This window comes from Ictalurus punctatus, chromosome 16, assembly GCF_001660625.3.
Source record: "Ictalurus punctatus breed USDA103 chromosome 16, Coco_2.0, whole genome shotgun sequence".
NCBI lineage: Eukaryota > Metazoa > Chordata > Actinopteri > Siluriformes > Ictaluridae > Ictalurus > Ictalurus punctatus.
This window is the reverse complement of record NC_030431.2, coordinates 14989137-15001043: the sequence shown is the minus strand read 5'-3', so window position 1 is coordinate 15001043 and position 11907 is coordinate 14989137. Positions and strand designations below refer to the sequence as shown.

The 11907-nt window shown below is 40.8% G+C and overlaps 1 protein-coding gene and 2 non-coding genes across 3 annotated transcripts; all 3 read left to right on the top strand.

Moving 5' to 3' along the window:
- Positions 1-1848: 1848 nt before the first annotated feature.
- On the top strand, positions 1849-7406 carry LOC100305036 (heat shock protein 70; the record flags this gene model as incomplete). Its single annotated transcript, NM_001200273.1, is given in 13 exon segments — positions 1849-1878; positions 3850-4059; positions 4212-4417; positions 4496-4648; positions 4907-5462; positions 5693-5704; positions 5706-5717; positions 5720-5895; positions 6103-6301; positions 6415-6647; positions 6933-7065; positions 7067-7075; positions 7078-7406. Coding segments are annotated over 12 exon segments (1944 nt in total). The 5' UTR covers positions 1849-1878; positions 3850-3854.
- Positions 5532-5626, top strand: LOC124629049 (small nucleolar RNA SNORD14). The gene has a single exon (XR_006983896.1). It is a non-coding gene; the product is annotated as a small nucleolar RNA SNORD14 (small nucleolar RNA).
- Positions 5936-6032, top strand: LOC124629050 (small nucleolar RNA SNORD14). Its single transcript, XR_006983897.1, has one exon. It is a non-coding gene; the product is annotated as a small nucleolar RNA SNORD14 (small nucleolar RNA).
- Positions 7407-11907: the final 4501 nt, after the last annotated feature.

Below are 11907 nucleotides of genomic sequence, written 5' to 3'. Positions count from 1 at the left end.
CAGATGCTCAATAGGGTTTAGGTCTGGAGACATGCTTGGCCAGTCCATCACCTTCACCCTCAGCTTCTTTAGCAAGGCAGTGGTCGTCTTGGAGGCGTGTTTGGGGTCGTCATCATGCTGGAATACTGCCCTGCGGCCCAGTCTCTGCTTCAGGATGTCACAGTACATGTTGGCATTCATGGTTCCCTCAATGAACTGTAGCTCCCCAGTGCCAGCAGCATTCATGCAGCCCCAGACCATGACACTCACACCACCATGCTTGACTGTAGGGAAGACACACTTGTCTTTGTACTCCTCACCTGGTTGCCACTACACACACTTGACACCATCTGAACCAAATAAGTTTATCTTGGTCTCATCAGACCACAGGACCTGGTCCCAGTAATCCATGTCCTTAGTCTGCTTGTCTACAGCAAACTGTTTGCAGGCATTCTTGTGCATCATCTTTAAAAGAGGCTTCCTTCTGGGACGACAGCCATGCAGACCAATTTGATGCAGTGTGCGGCGTATGGTCTGAGCACTGACAGGCTGAGCCCCAACCCCTTCAACCACTGCAGCGATGCTGGCAGCACTCATGTATCTATTTACCAAAGACAACCTCTGGATATGACGCTGAGCATGTGCACTCAACTTCTTCAGTCAACCATTGTTCTGTTCTGAGTGGAACCTGTCCTGTTAAACCGCTGTATGGTCTTGGCCACCATGCTGCAGCTCAGTGTCAGGGTCTTGGCAATCATCTTATAGCCTAGGCCATCTTTATGTAGAGCAACAATTCTTTTTTTCAGATCCTCAGAGAGTTTTTTGCTATAAGGTGCCATGTTGAACTTCCAGTAACCAGTATGAGAGAGTGTGAGAGCGATGACACCAAATTTAACACAACTGCTCCCCATGCACACCTGAGACCTTGTAACGCTAACAAGTCACATGACACTGGGGAAGAAAAATGGCTAATTGGGCCCAATTTGGACATTTTCACTTAGGGGTGTACTCACTTTTGTTGCCAGTTGTTTAGACATTAATGGCTGTGTGTTGAGTTATTTTGAGGGGACAGCAAACTTACACTGCTATACAAGCTGTACACTCACTACGGTACATTGTAGCAAAGTGTCATTTCTTCAGTGTTGTCACATGAAAAGATATATAAAATAATTGATTATTCAACATAAATATGTTGCATATATATATATATATATATATATATATATATATATATATATATATATATATATATATATACATACATACATACAGGCTATCAAGCAACATATTTATGCCCCTTTTGAGATACTATTTTAGTTGCTTGTTACCCAGGCTTTTATTTTGTAAACAGTTTTTAGTTCGGTTTTTTCTTACATTTATAGGAAAAATAGACTTAACTGAACATTAGCCTGTCAAGTAATAATTTTATTTCATATGAGGTCTTTGAGTCCGCAGCATTTTTCTTTTCTTTTTTTTTTTTTCTTTTTCCTTTGAATCCAGCCTGTCTGGATAAATTTCTGTGACCTCATGTTCTATGGGTTTCTAGACGTTTCTACATTGTCACATTAGCGCGCCATTTTGCTGATCTCAGACCAGTTTCACTTTTTCTTGGAGGGTTGTAATCAGAGTAGTGAGTTCAGCGAATCCGGCCCTAGATCAGACGTTAAACAGACTTTTGGGAAGCGGGCTACAACCAATCATATAACAGCTTCTTCATTTGGGGCGGGGAAAAGAGACGGTTGGTACTGACGTGAGGTTGAGTTTTCGTGAATGTGATTGGTCCGCTCACCGGGGATATATAGATGTTCTAGAATTTTCGCTCGGTCTCTTTTCAGCAGCGAGGCAAGGCAGGCACCACCTCAGTACAGCTCCAGTTTCTATCGACCTCGCCTAATTTTGGTGAGTAGAAAAAAGTCTAATTCCTTTGTTCTAATTCTAGTTTATAAATTATGTTCCTAAATTGTAAATTAAGTTAGCTTTACAGTTTTACGGAAGCGCGCCGTAGAGAAGTGTAAGGCTGATCGACCGCATTCTGGCCTTAGCTCTATCATTGTTTCAGTTGGTTACACTTAGATTACATATAATTAAAATATATTTAGGTTAAAGTCATCTAATATTAACTGTAATGAGAAGAGTTACATTTGATAATCGGTGTATTAGCATATGACCTTTAGCTTAAGTTAGTTAGCTGTATTGCCATATGTGTAAAGCTATAACAAAGGAAAATTAATGATTGTAACGGACACTTATGATGCTAGTTGGCTGAAATTTAGTTAACTGGCAATATACATATTTGCAGTATGCGTTTTGGAGAAACGATGTCTGAGGAGGTTTATTTTCTACTTAAGGTGCTTAAAGATCTTTTTATCATTTTTTGGCGGTAGTAATGATTATGTAAGATTAGTATATCTATTTCGTAGACAAAATGTCTCGCTTATGAGTAAAATTGAACTGTCTATTGATTGGCTTGCATTTTGTTAGCTAGCGCCACCGGAAAGCTTCCGCCATAGCGCGTTCTGGAAGGCCGGACCACGTGGTCTCGTCTCGCGGCCATAGAATGGTGCGGGAATGTTTCCTAAAACCCGGAAGTTGGTTAGCATTTTCGCACTTCCGGTTCAGTTGTCCCGAAGTCAGTGGGTTTTTTGGAATGGATTTTTGGTTAATGCGCATCTATTTTTGTTTTTAAACGTGCCTAATTATGCTTTAAACGTCTCGTACAAAGTATTTACATGCATCCACGGTCAAAAAACAACGTGCTCACAATTTAAATTTAAATCCTGTTGGATTTTTGTCGAGGGATCCATGGTGATAACTTCTTGGTTGACCTACAAAAAATGTAATTCTCGCAGCTCTCCATTTAGGCCCTATTGGATCTGCTCTCTTTATGACCACTTTCAGAAATTAATCTCATTTTAGAGGCCCTAAACATACCTAAAAATTCATGGAACTGCAAAAGTGTCAGAACTGGGGAAAATTTACATCTGATGGGGGATCCAGAATGGCTTGATGGTACCACTTAGAAAATTAACAATGTGTGCCTCGTGCTGCGTTTCACCTACATGTACAAAACTTGATAAACCTGTGTAACATGGCAGTACGTACAATAGTTTCTTAAACTCGTGACCTAAACTCAACAGTAGGTCAGTCATTTTAATTTTTCTCAAATTTTTGCTCAGGTTTTGCCCTTTCCAGGTCTCGTACTTTACCAAACTACTCTTGGAGACTTCATAGAATCAACAACGTATTTGTTTAGTTTCATCTAAAGGGCTTGATGCTAAATTGTGAAGCTTTTGAGTATTCGTTGCATGGCATGAAGGTCTCGCAAATTTGATGGTTCGCCATGGAACAGGAAGCTGTTGCAACGCAAACATGCTATGTCCATTCTGCCAACAGGATGCGATGTTTTACACTGATCTATTCCTAGCAACACAAATATGGCCGCAAATTATAAACATGCTAGACATGTTAAAATGTGCTGGGATCACTTGGCTATGTGCTAAAGCATGCTATTATTGCTATTAAACAGGAAGTTTTATAACTCGAGCATATAATGCTACCCAGAACTTCACATATTTAACAGTCCTGGCCTGAAGACACCTATGTGGCAATATTGGGTTAGTCATAGAGCCACCTAGTGCTAACAGGAAATTACATGTTTTACAACATGATGCACTCCCAACAACTTACAAGTGCTTAAAAATGGAAAGGTGTCAGAGCAGCCACATGGTGCACCTGGGTGTGAGGGCCTGTTCATTATTTGTGTTTTTAGAGTCCTTACTGTGACCAGTTCAGTTAAAGTGGCTTGGTTAAACAGATAATGAGATGATTGAGATGCCTGTATTAACTTATGACTTATATTTTTCTTTATAGTAACAATGTCTAAGGGACCAGCTGTTGGCATTGATCTGGGGACCACCTACTCATGTGTTGGAGTCTTCCAGCATGGCAAAGTTGAAATCATTGCCAATGACCAAGGAAACCGGACCACACCAAGCTATGTGGCCTTCACTGATTCTGAAAGGTTGATTGGTGATGCAGCCAAGAACCAAGTGGCCATGAACCCCACCAACACAATCTTTGGTTAGTGTGGTGATTCCTCTATGCTTTTTTTTGTTTGTTTGTTTGTTTTTTTTTCTTTCCCCTAGAAATTGTACATGTCTTTAATCTGATTCTACTTTATTGTATCAATCACTTTAAATTGTTCAGCTTAAGTGACCACAGTCTCATTTCAGATGCCAAACGTCTGATCGGCAGGAGGTTCGAAGATTCCGTGGTTCAGGCTGACATGAAACATTGGCCTTTCAAGGTCATCAGTGATGGTGGACGTCCCAAGGTGGAGGTGGAATACAAAGGAGAGGCCAAGAACTTCTACCCTGAGGAAATCTCCTCCATGGTTTTGGTGAAGATGAAGGAAATTGCTGAAGCCTACCTTGGAAAGGTGAGTGAGGGCTGTTAGTCTCATGTTTGACTGTGCTTCAGATGTCTGGACTCTAATCTTTCTTTCTTTCTTTCCCAGTCTATCAATAATGCTGTGATAACAGTACCGGCTTACTTCAACGACTCTCAGCGTCAAGCCACAAAAGATGCTGGAACGATCTCTGGTCTGAATGTACTGCGAATTATTAATGAGCCTACTGCTGCTGCTATTGCCTATGGGTTGGACAAGAAGGTAAATTTGTGTACGGTTTTCTGGGCTTTGCCAGAAAGGCCTGTCCAGCTTTTCTGTAAATTTAAAATTTCGCTATGATGAAGTTGATTCCTGCCATTCGTAGTTTCCACCAGAGGTTGTAAAAGACCAAAGATGGCCCAAGTACCTTCCTTGGATGTCTGAGTGAAGTTATACATTGGCCTTTGTTGTCCCTTATCTTTTTTCACTTGAATGATGGCTTTTTTTTTTTTCTTTCTTCCCTTTCCTCTTTCTAAATAGGTTGGTTCTGAAAGGAACGTCCTCATCTTTGATCTTGGTGGTGGCACCTTCGATGTGTCCATCCTGACTATTGAAGATGGCATCTTTGAGGTCAAATCCACTGCTGGTGACACTCATCTTGGTGGTGAAGATTTCGACAACCGCATGGTGAACCACTTCATTGCTGAGTTCAAACGCAAGCACAAGAAGGACATCAGTGACAACAAGAGAGCTGTTCGCCGTCTGCGCACTGCCTGTGAGCGGGCCAAGCGCACCCTGTCCTCTAGCACTCAGGCCAGCATTGAGATTGACTCTCTTTATGAGGGTGTTGATTTCTACACGTCCATCACAAGAGCTCGCTTTGAGGAGCTCAACGCTGACCTCTTCCGTGGAACCCTGGACCCTGTAGAAAAGGCGCTCAGAGATGCCAAGATGGACAAAGCTCAGGTCCACGACATAGTCCTGGTTGGTGGCTCTACCCGCATCCCCAAGATCCAGAAGCTCCTTCAAGATTTCTTCAATGGCAAGGAGCTCAATAAGAGCATCAACCCTGATGAGGCTGTGGCTTATGGAGCAGGTTAGTTATTATGGATTGCTTCTTCGAAATATTTTTTTTTTTAAATTTTTTCCATTTTATTTTATGGTGTCGCAATGATGAAGTTGATTCCTGCCATTCGTAGTTTCCACCAGAGGTTGAAAAACCAAAGATGGCCCAAGTACCTTCCTTGGATGTCTGAGCGACAGCAAAGGGTGAAAATGATCTTCAGTATCCATCTGTTTATACTAATCTTCAGTTCTACTTTTCAGCTGTCCAGGCTGCAATCCTCTCTGGGGACAAGTCTGAGAATGTTCAGGACCTGCTGCTGCTTGATGTTACCCCTCTGTCTCTTGGAATTGAGACTGCTGGTGGTGTCATGACTGTCCTCATCAAGCGCAACACCACCATTCCAACCAAGCAGACCCAGACTTTCACCACCTACTCTGACAACCAGCCTGGTGTGCTGATTCAGGTTAGAATTAAATTTATTTGGCATACCGCTTGTTTTTTTTTCGCTATGATGAAGTTGATTCCTGCCATTCGTAGTTTCCACCAGAGGTTGTAAAAGACCAAAGATGGCCCAAGCACCTTCCTTGGATGTCTGAGCGATTTAAATCTGCTAAACTTGATTTTAAGCCCTTGCATGTACTTGGAGAATTAATTTTCACCTACCCACCAGGTTTATGAGGGTGAGCGTGCCATGACCAAGGACAACAACCTGCTGGGCAAATTTGAGCTCACTGGAATCCCACCTGCTCCTCGTGGTGTTCCCCAGATTGAGGTCACATTTGACATTGATGCTAATGGTATCATGAATGTCTCTGCTGTTGACAAGAGCACTGGCAAAGAGAACAAGATCACAATCACGAACGACAAGGGTAGGTTGATTTCCTGAAATAGTCTGAAGATTGAGGTCCTGTTTATATTCTGGTTTCTTAAAGCTCTCTTTTTTTTTTTTTTTTTTTTTTTTTTTTTTATAAATGAAAAACAGGCCGTCTCAGCAAGGAGGACATTGAGCGCATGGTGCAGGAGGCTGAGAAATACAAGGCGGAGGATGATGTGCAGCGTGACAAGGTGTCTGCCAAGAATGGCCTGGAGTCCTATGCTTTTAATATGAAGTCCACTGTAGAGGATGAGAAGCTGAAGGGTAAAATCAGTGACGAGGATAAGCAGAAGATCCTGGACAAATGCAATGAAGTAATCAGCTGGCTTGACAAAAACCAGGTGAAACTTCCAACATTTTTGTCTGAATTGTGGAGCATGTGTAGTGAATTTGCTTTTGCATGGAAGCTATTCCCCCTAAAAGCAACACTTCACATTTTTATGAAGGGTTTGTTATACCTAGGGTATTAACTTCTTTTACACCAATAGTAGTGCATGTAGTTTGATAGCTGTGGAAAAGTGTGTAATCAGTAACATTTAAGTACATTTTTGCATGTTAAAGGAGATGTGCATTCTAAACAGAAAAGTGTTAGTTTTTACACACTTAACATGAAACTTTCTCCTCAGACTGCTGAGAAGGATGAGTATGAGCACCAACAGAAAGAGCTGGAGAAGGTCTGTAACCCAATCATCACCAAACTGTACCAGAGTGCTGGTGGTATGCCTGGTGGGATGCCCGATGGGATGCCAGGTGGCTTCCCAGGAGCTGGGGCTGCTCCTGGTGGTGGATCTTCTGGTCCCACCATCGAGGAGGTTGATTAGCCATTCGGAATCTGCTCTACCTCACCAATGTTTACTCTTGTGCCCTCTGTAGCAGATCTCCTGAGACTCTGTTAGTGGGTTAGGGTTTTAGTTGTTTCTGCTATGGAGTGACTACAGAAAAAGGGGGGATTAAGGGATCATTTTCACATCACAGGGAACAGATTTTTTTTTTTTTGTACTTGAATGTTGCACAATTTATCAACTGTTAAGTTACATAAGCCTTTTGGAAATGCCTGTCTTGCCTTGAGATAAATCTTAAATAAAGTGAGCACTTTTTCCCCATTCTTGCCTGCTTTAATTATTTCTTTAAATACACAATCTGATCGGATTGTTTTAAAGGAGGATGGTCTGGCATAAAATCTAACTGAACCTGCCATGTTTAACTTGGTTAGAAGTTAAGTGTGACGTGCTGTTTCATAAACTGTTCAAATTGCCAATTACCTGGCGAATGAGCCACATGACGACTGTTTCTCTATTATAGATGCTAGACTTGTATTAGCTTTTCTGGTCAGACGTTCCACTTGTTTTAAAATACCTGTTTCTGTGTTGACTATGAAACAGGTCTGTTATTCCACTAGGGGGCAAAAGTTTTTCAAAGGAAGAAAAATGGTACATATAAACCATTTTGGTACTTCAAGTGTTTATGAAGTTAATTTATAAATACAAGTAATGAGACACTTTTCTAACACTACATTTTTGTAGTTGTAGATTTTTCTGGATCTACACTGAATTTGTGTAGATTCATATTAACATGGAGGTGGAATGCTCTAGAGGTGCTTCATCTTACATTTTCAGACATGTCATGTTTTTGTGTGTGAGAGAATACTACTAATACTGGGTAGGCCCTCCCCTTACTCTCAACTGTAATTGTTCATTTTATGGAAGTTGGAAACATCCCTTTGCGATCCAGGTCCTTGTTCACATGATTGCATCACACAGTTCCTGCAGATTTTTCAGGTGCACTTTCATGCCGTGACTCTCCCATTCTGCCACATCCCAAAGGTGTTCTACTGCATTCACATTCAGTTGTCTTTGTAAATTCTTAAAAAGGAGGAAGGCACTGGTGAGTTCAGCAACACCAAAGGGCCTGGAAGACCATCGAAGACAAAGTGGATGATCGCACAATTCTTTTTTTTTTGTTGAAAACCCCCTTCACAACATCCAGCCTAGTCAAGAACACTCTTGAGGAGGTAGCTGTATCATTGTTAAAATCTACAATCAAGAGATTGTAGATTGCCTTCATGAATGTAAATAAAGAGGGTTTACCTCAAGATGCAAACCACAATAACACAAAGCCAGATTAGACTGTTGCTAGAAATCATCTGAAAAAGCCTGAACAGTTCTGGAACAAGATTCTTTGGACCAGTGATATACAGATTAACATGTACCAGAATGGTGGAATGAGAAGAGTATGGAGAAGAAAATGGACTCGTGATCCATACCACATAATGGTGGAGGATGTTTTATGGCATGGGCATATGTAGTTGCCAATGGAATGGAGTCACTGGTCTTTATTGCTGATGTGACTGCTGATAGAAGTAGCAGGATGAATTTTCAAGTGTTATAGCTATAATTTCTGCTCAGATTCAGTCAGATGCTGCAACACAGATAGGCACTTCACAGTACACATAGAAAATGACCCAAAACACAGCGTAAGCAACCCATGAGCTTCTTAAGGCAAAGACATGAAATGTTCTTAAACAATCAGTGACCTGACCTCAACCCAGTTGAACATGCTTTTCATTTGACCAACAACCAATCAGAAACCGAAGGTGGCTGCAGTAAAGGCAAAGCATCACAAGGGAGGAAACTCTGCATTTTGGTGATGTCTGTGAGTTCCAGACTTCAAGCAGTCATTGACTGCAAAGGATTTGCATCCAAGTATAAAAATAATTCTTATATTTGTTAGTTTCTCCAATTACTTTTGAGACTTTGAAAATGGAGCAACTCTGGAATAAAATGGCTGTATTCTTAAATAGTTAATGCAATATTTTTTTTAATCCCTTCAATTATAGCTGAAAATGTACACTTCAATCACATCTTTTTCCTTAATTTCAAATACAGTATTTTTAGAAGAATGGGCCAAAATCACACTTAAATACTGAGGCCGATTAATTTCTTCATACAGGAAGTGTCTTGAAGTTGTCATTACAAACAAAGGCTTCTCCACTAAGTATTAAATACATTTCAGTTAGCGTGTCCAATACTTTTTTCCTGTGGCATTCCACTTTATTACACATAACTTTATTTATGGACATTAATGTTGTGAATTCTTTATATGTGTGGGATTTCTTGAGTTAATACTAATGTCTGGTGAAAATTTCATGTGAATAGCCTCATTTGAACCTTATTTCAATACTTCTTTCCCCACTGTGTGTTTATACATACATACATACATACATATTTGTATACTATACATACATATGTATATGTGTGTGTGAGTATATATATATATATATATATATATATATATATATACACATTCACGCAGCACAGAGCGAGCAGCCATAATATAAAACCACTGCCAGGTGAAGTGAATACCATTGATAACATTGATGTTATCTCATTACAATGGTACCTGTCAATGGGTGGGGTATATTAAGGAACAAGTTCTTGTTGATGTGTTGGAATCAGAAATAAATGGGCAAACATAAAGATCTGAGCTACTTTGACAAGGGCAAAATTGTGATAGCTAGACAACTGGGTCAAAGCATCTCCAAAATGGCAGGTGTTGTGGGTGTTCCCAGTATGCACTAGTGAGCACCCAAGGCTCACTGATGTGTGTGGAGCGTGAAGGATAGCCCATCTGGTCCTATCCCACAGAAGAGCTACTGTAGTACAAATTGCTTAAAAAAAAAATTATGCTGGCTATGATAAAGGTGTCAGAATACAGTACATTGAAGCTTGCTGAGTATGGGGTTGCGTAGCTGTAGACCGGTCATAGTGCCCATGCCTACCCCTGTCCACTTCTGAAAGCACCTAAAATGAGCATGTGAGCATCAGAACTGGACCATGGAGCAATGTAAGAAGGTGGCCTGGTCTGGTGAATCAGGTTTTCTTTTATATTGTGTGGATGGCTGGGTGTGTGTGTCACTTACTTGGGGAAGAAATGGCTCCAGGATGTACTATGGGAAGAAGACAAGCCAGTTCTGTTCTGCTGGGAAACATTTGGTCCTGGCATTCATGTGGATGTTTTGAGGAACATGATAAAGTGTTCATGGTGTTGACGTAGCCTCCAAATTCCCCAGATTTCAATTCAATCGAACATCTGTGAGGTGTACTGGACAAAACAAGCCTGATCCATGGAGGCCCCTCCTCTGAACTTACAGGACTTAAAGGATCAGTTGCAAATGTCTTGGTGCCAGATACCACAGCACACCTTTAGAGGTCTTGTGGAAACCATGCCTCCATGGATTAGAGCTGTTTTGAATAATATTAGGCAAATTAGACCTACACAATATTAGGCAGGTGGTTTTAATTTTCTGGCTGATAGGTGTAGATCTGTCAAAATTACACAAGAAATTTGAACAAAGATGTAGACTGGCTTATTCATAATTAAATTAACTGTTTAAAAATGAAAAATACTCATCAAACACACCAGTTACCCACTAGCCAATTAGCTAAAACAGCTTAACAACTAGCCAATGATACACATGCCCTAACTTGATCAAATTAACTGACTAGTATTTACTAGCTTTCCACCAAATTACAGAACAAATAAATGTCTTATGTCATAAGATGTATAAGGACAACTATCCTGCCAATCCAACAGAGTGCTTATTGTGAATTATTTAATTCTATTGTCAGTGCAAATAACAGGAGCCTAGGAACATCCTATTATGGAGCTGGGTAGTAAAGCAGCTTGAAACAACGTTGGAAAGTACTTTGCTTTAAAATGAACTGAATATCAAATTTTTATTTAGCTTTTTAAATATTTACCTGGATGGTATTGTGGCACGGTGAGTCCCCAAATTAATCCTGAGCTTAGGGGATAAGCTGAAAAAGTGCAAAAATTTCTGCTCTTAGAATTTTAAATATAGACTTCATATAGAATTGCTCAAGCTCTGTCGGATTGGATGGAGACTGTTGGTGAACAGCTATTTTCAAGTCTTGCCACAGATTCTTAATTGGACTGAGGTCTGGGCTCTAACTGCCCCATTGTAATGCATTCAGGTTCTTGATTTTTAGCCACTCCAGCATAACTTTGGTAGTAGGATCATTGTCCTGTTGGAAGAGGAACCATTAGGGGGGCCAGCAGGTTGTGCTCACCATGTGGTCTGTGTGGAGCCTAATGCCCCAGTATAGTGACGGGGACACTATACTGTAAAAACAGCAGCCTTTCGAAGAAGACGATAGACTGAGGTCCTGACTCTCTTTGATGATTAAAAATCCCAGGACACTTCTCGTAAAAGAGTAGGGGTATAACCCCAGTGTCCTGGCGAAATTCCCCCATTGGCCCTTCTCCATCATGGCTCCCTAATAATCCCCATTCCTGAATTGGCTGCACCACACTCCTCTCTTCTCCACCAATAGCTGGTGTGTGGTGGGTGTTCCGGTGCACTATAGCTGCCGTCACATCATCCAGGTTGATGCTACACACTAGTGGTGGTTTGAGGAGATTTCCCCCATACAATGTAACTGCTTTTAGTGTCTAGAAAAGTGCTATATAAAGCTAAAAAATTATTCTTTCACTATCTCAAATCTCTTTTCGAAATCGATTTTCTTCTAAGATTGCTCTGTATTTACCAATCTTGTCCTCAATATTGCCCAGTTTCCCAAT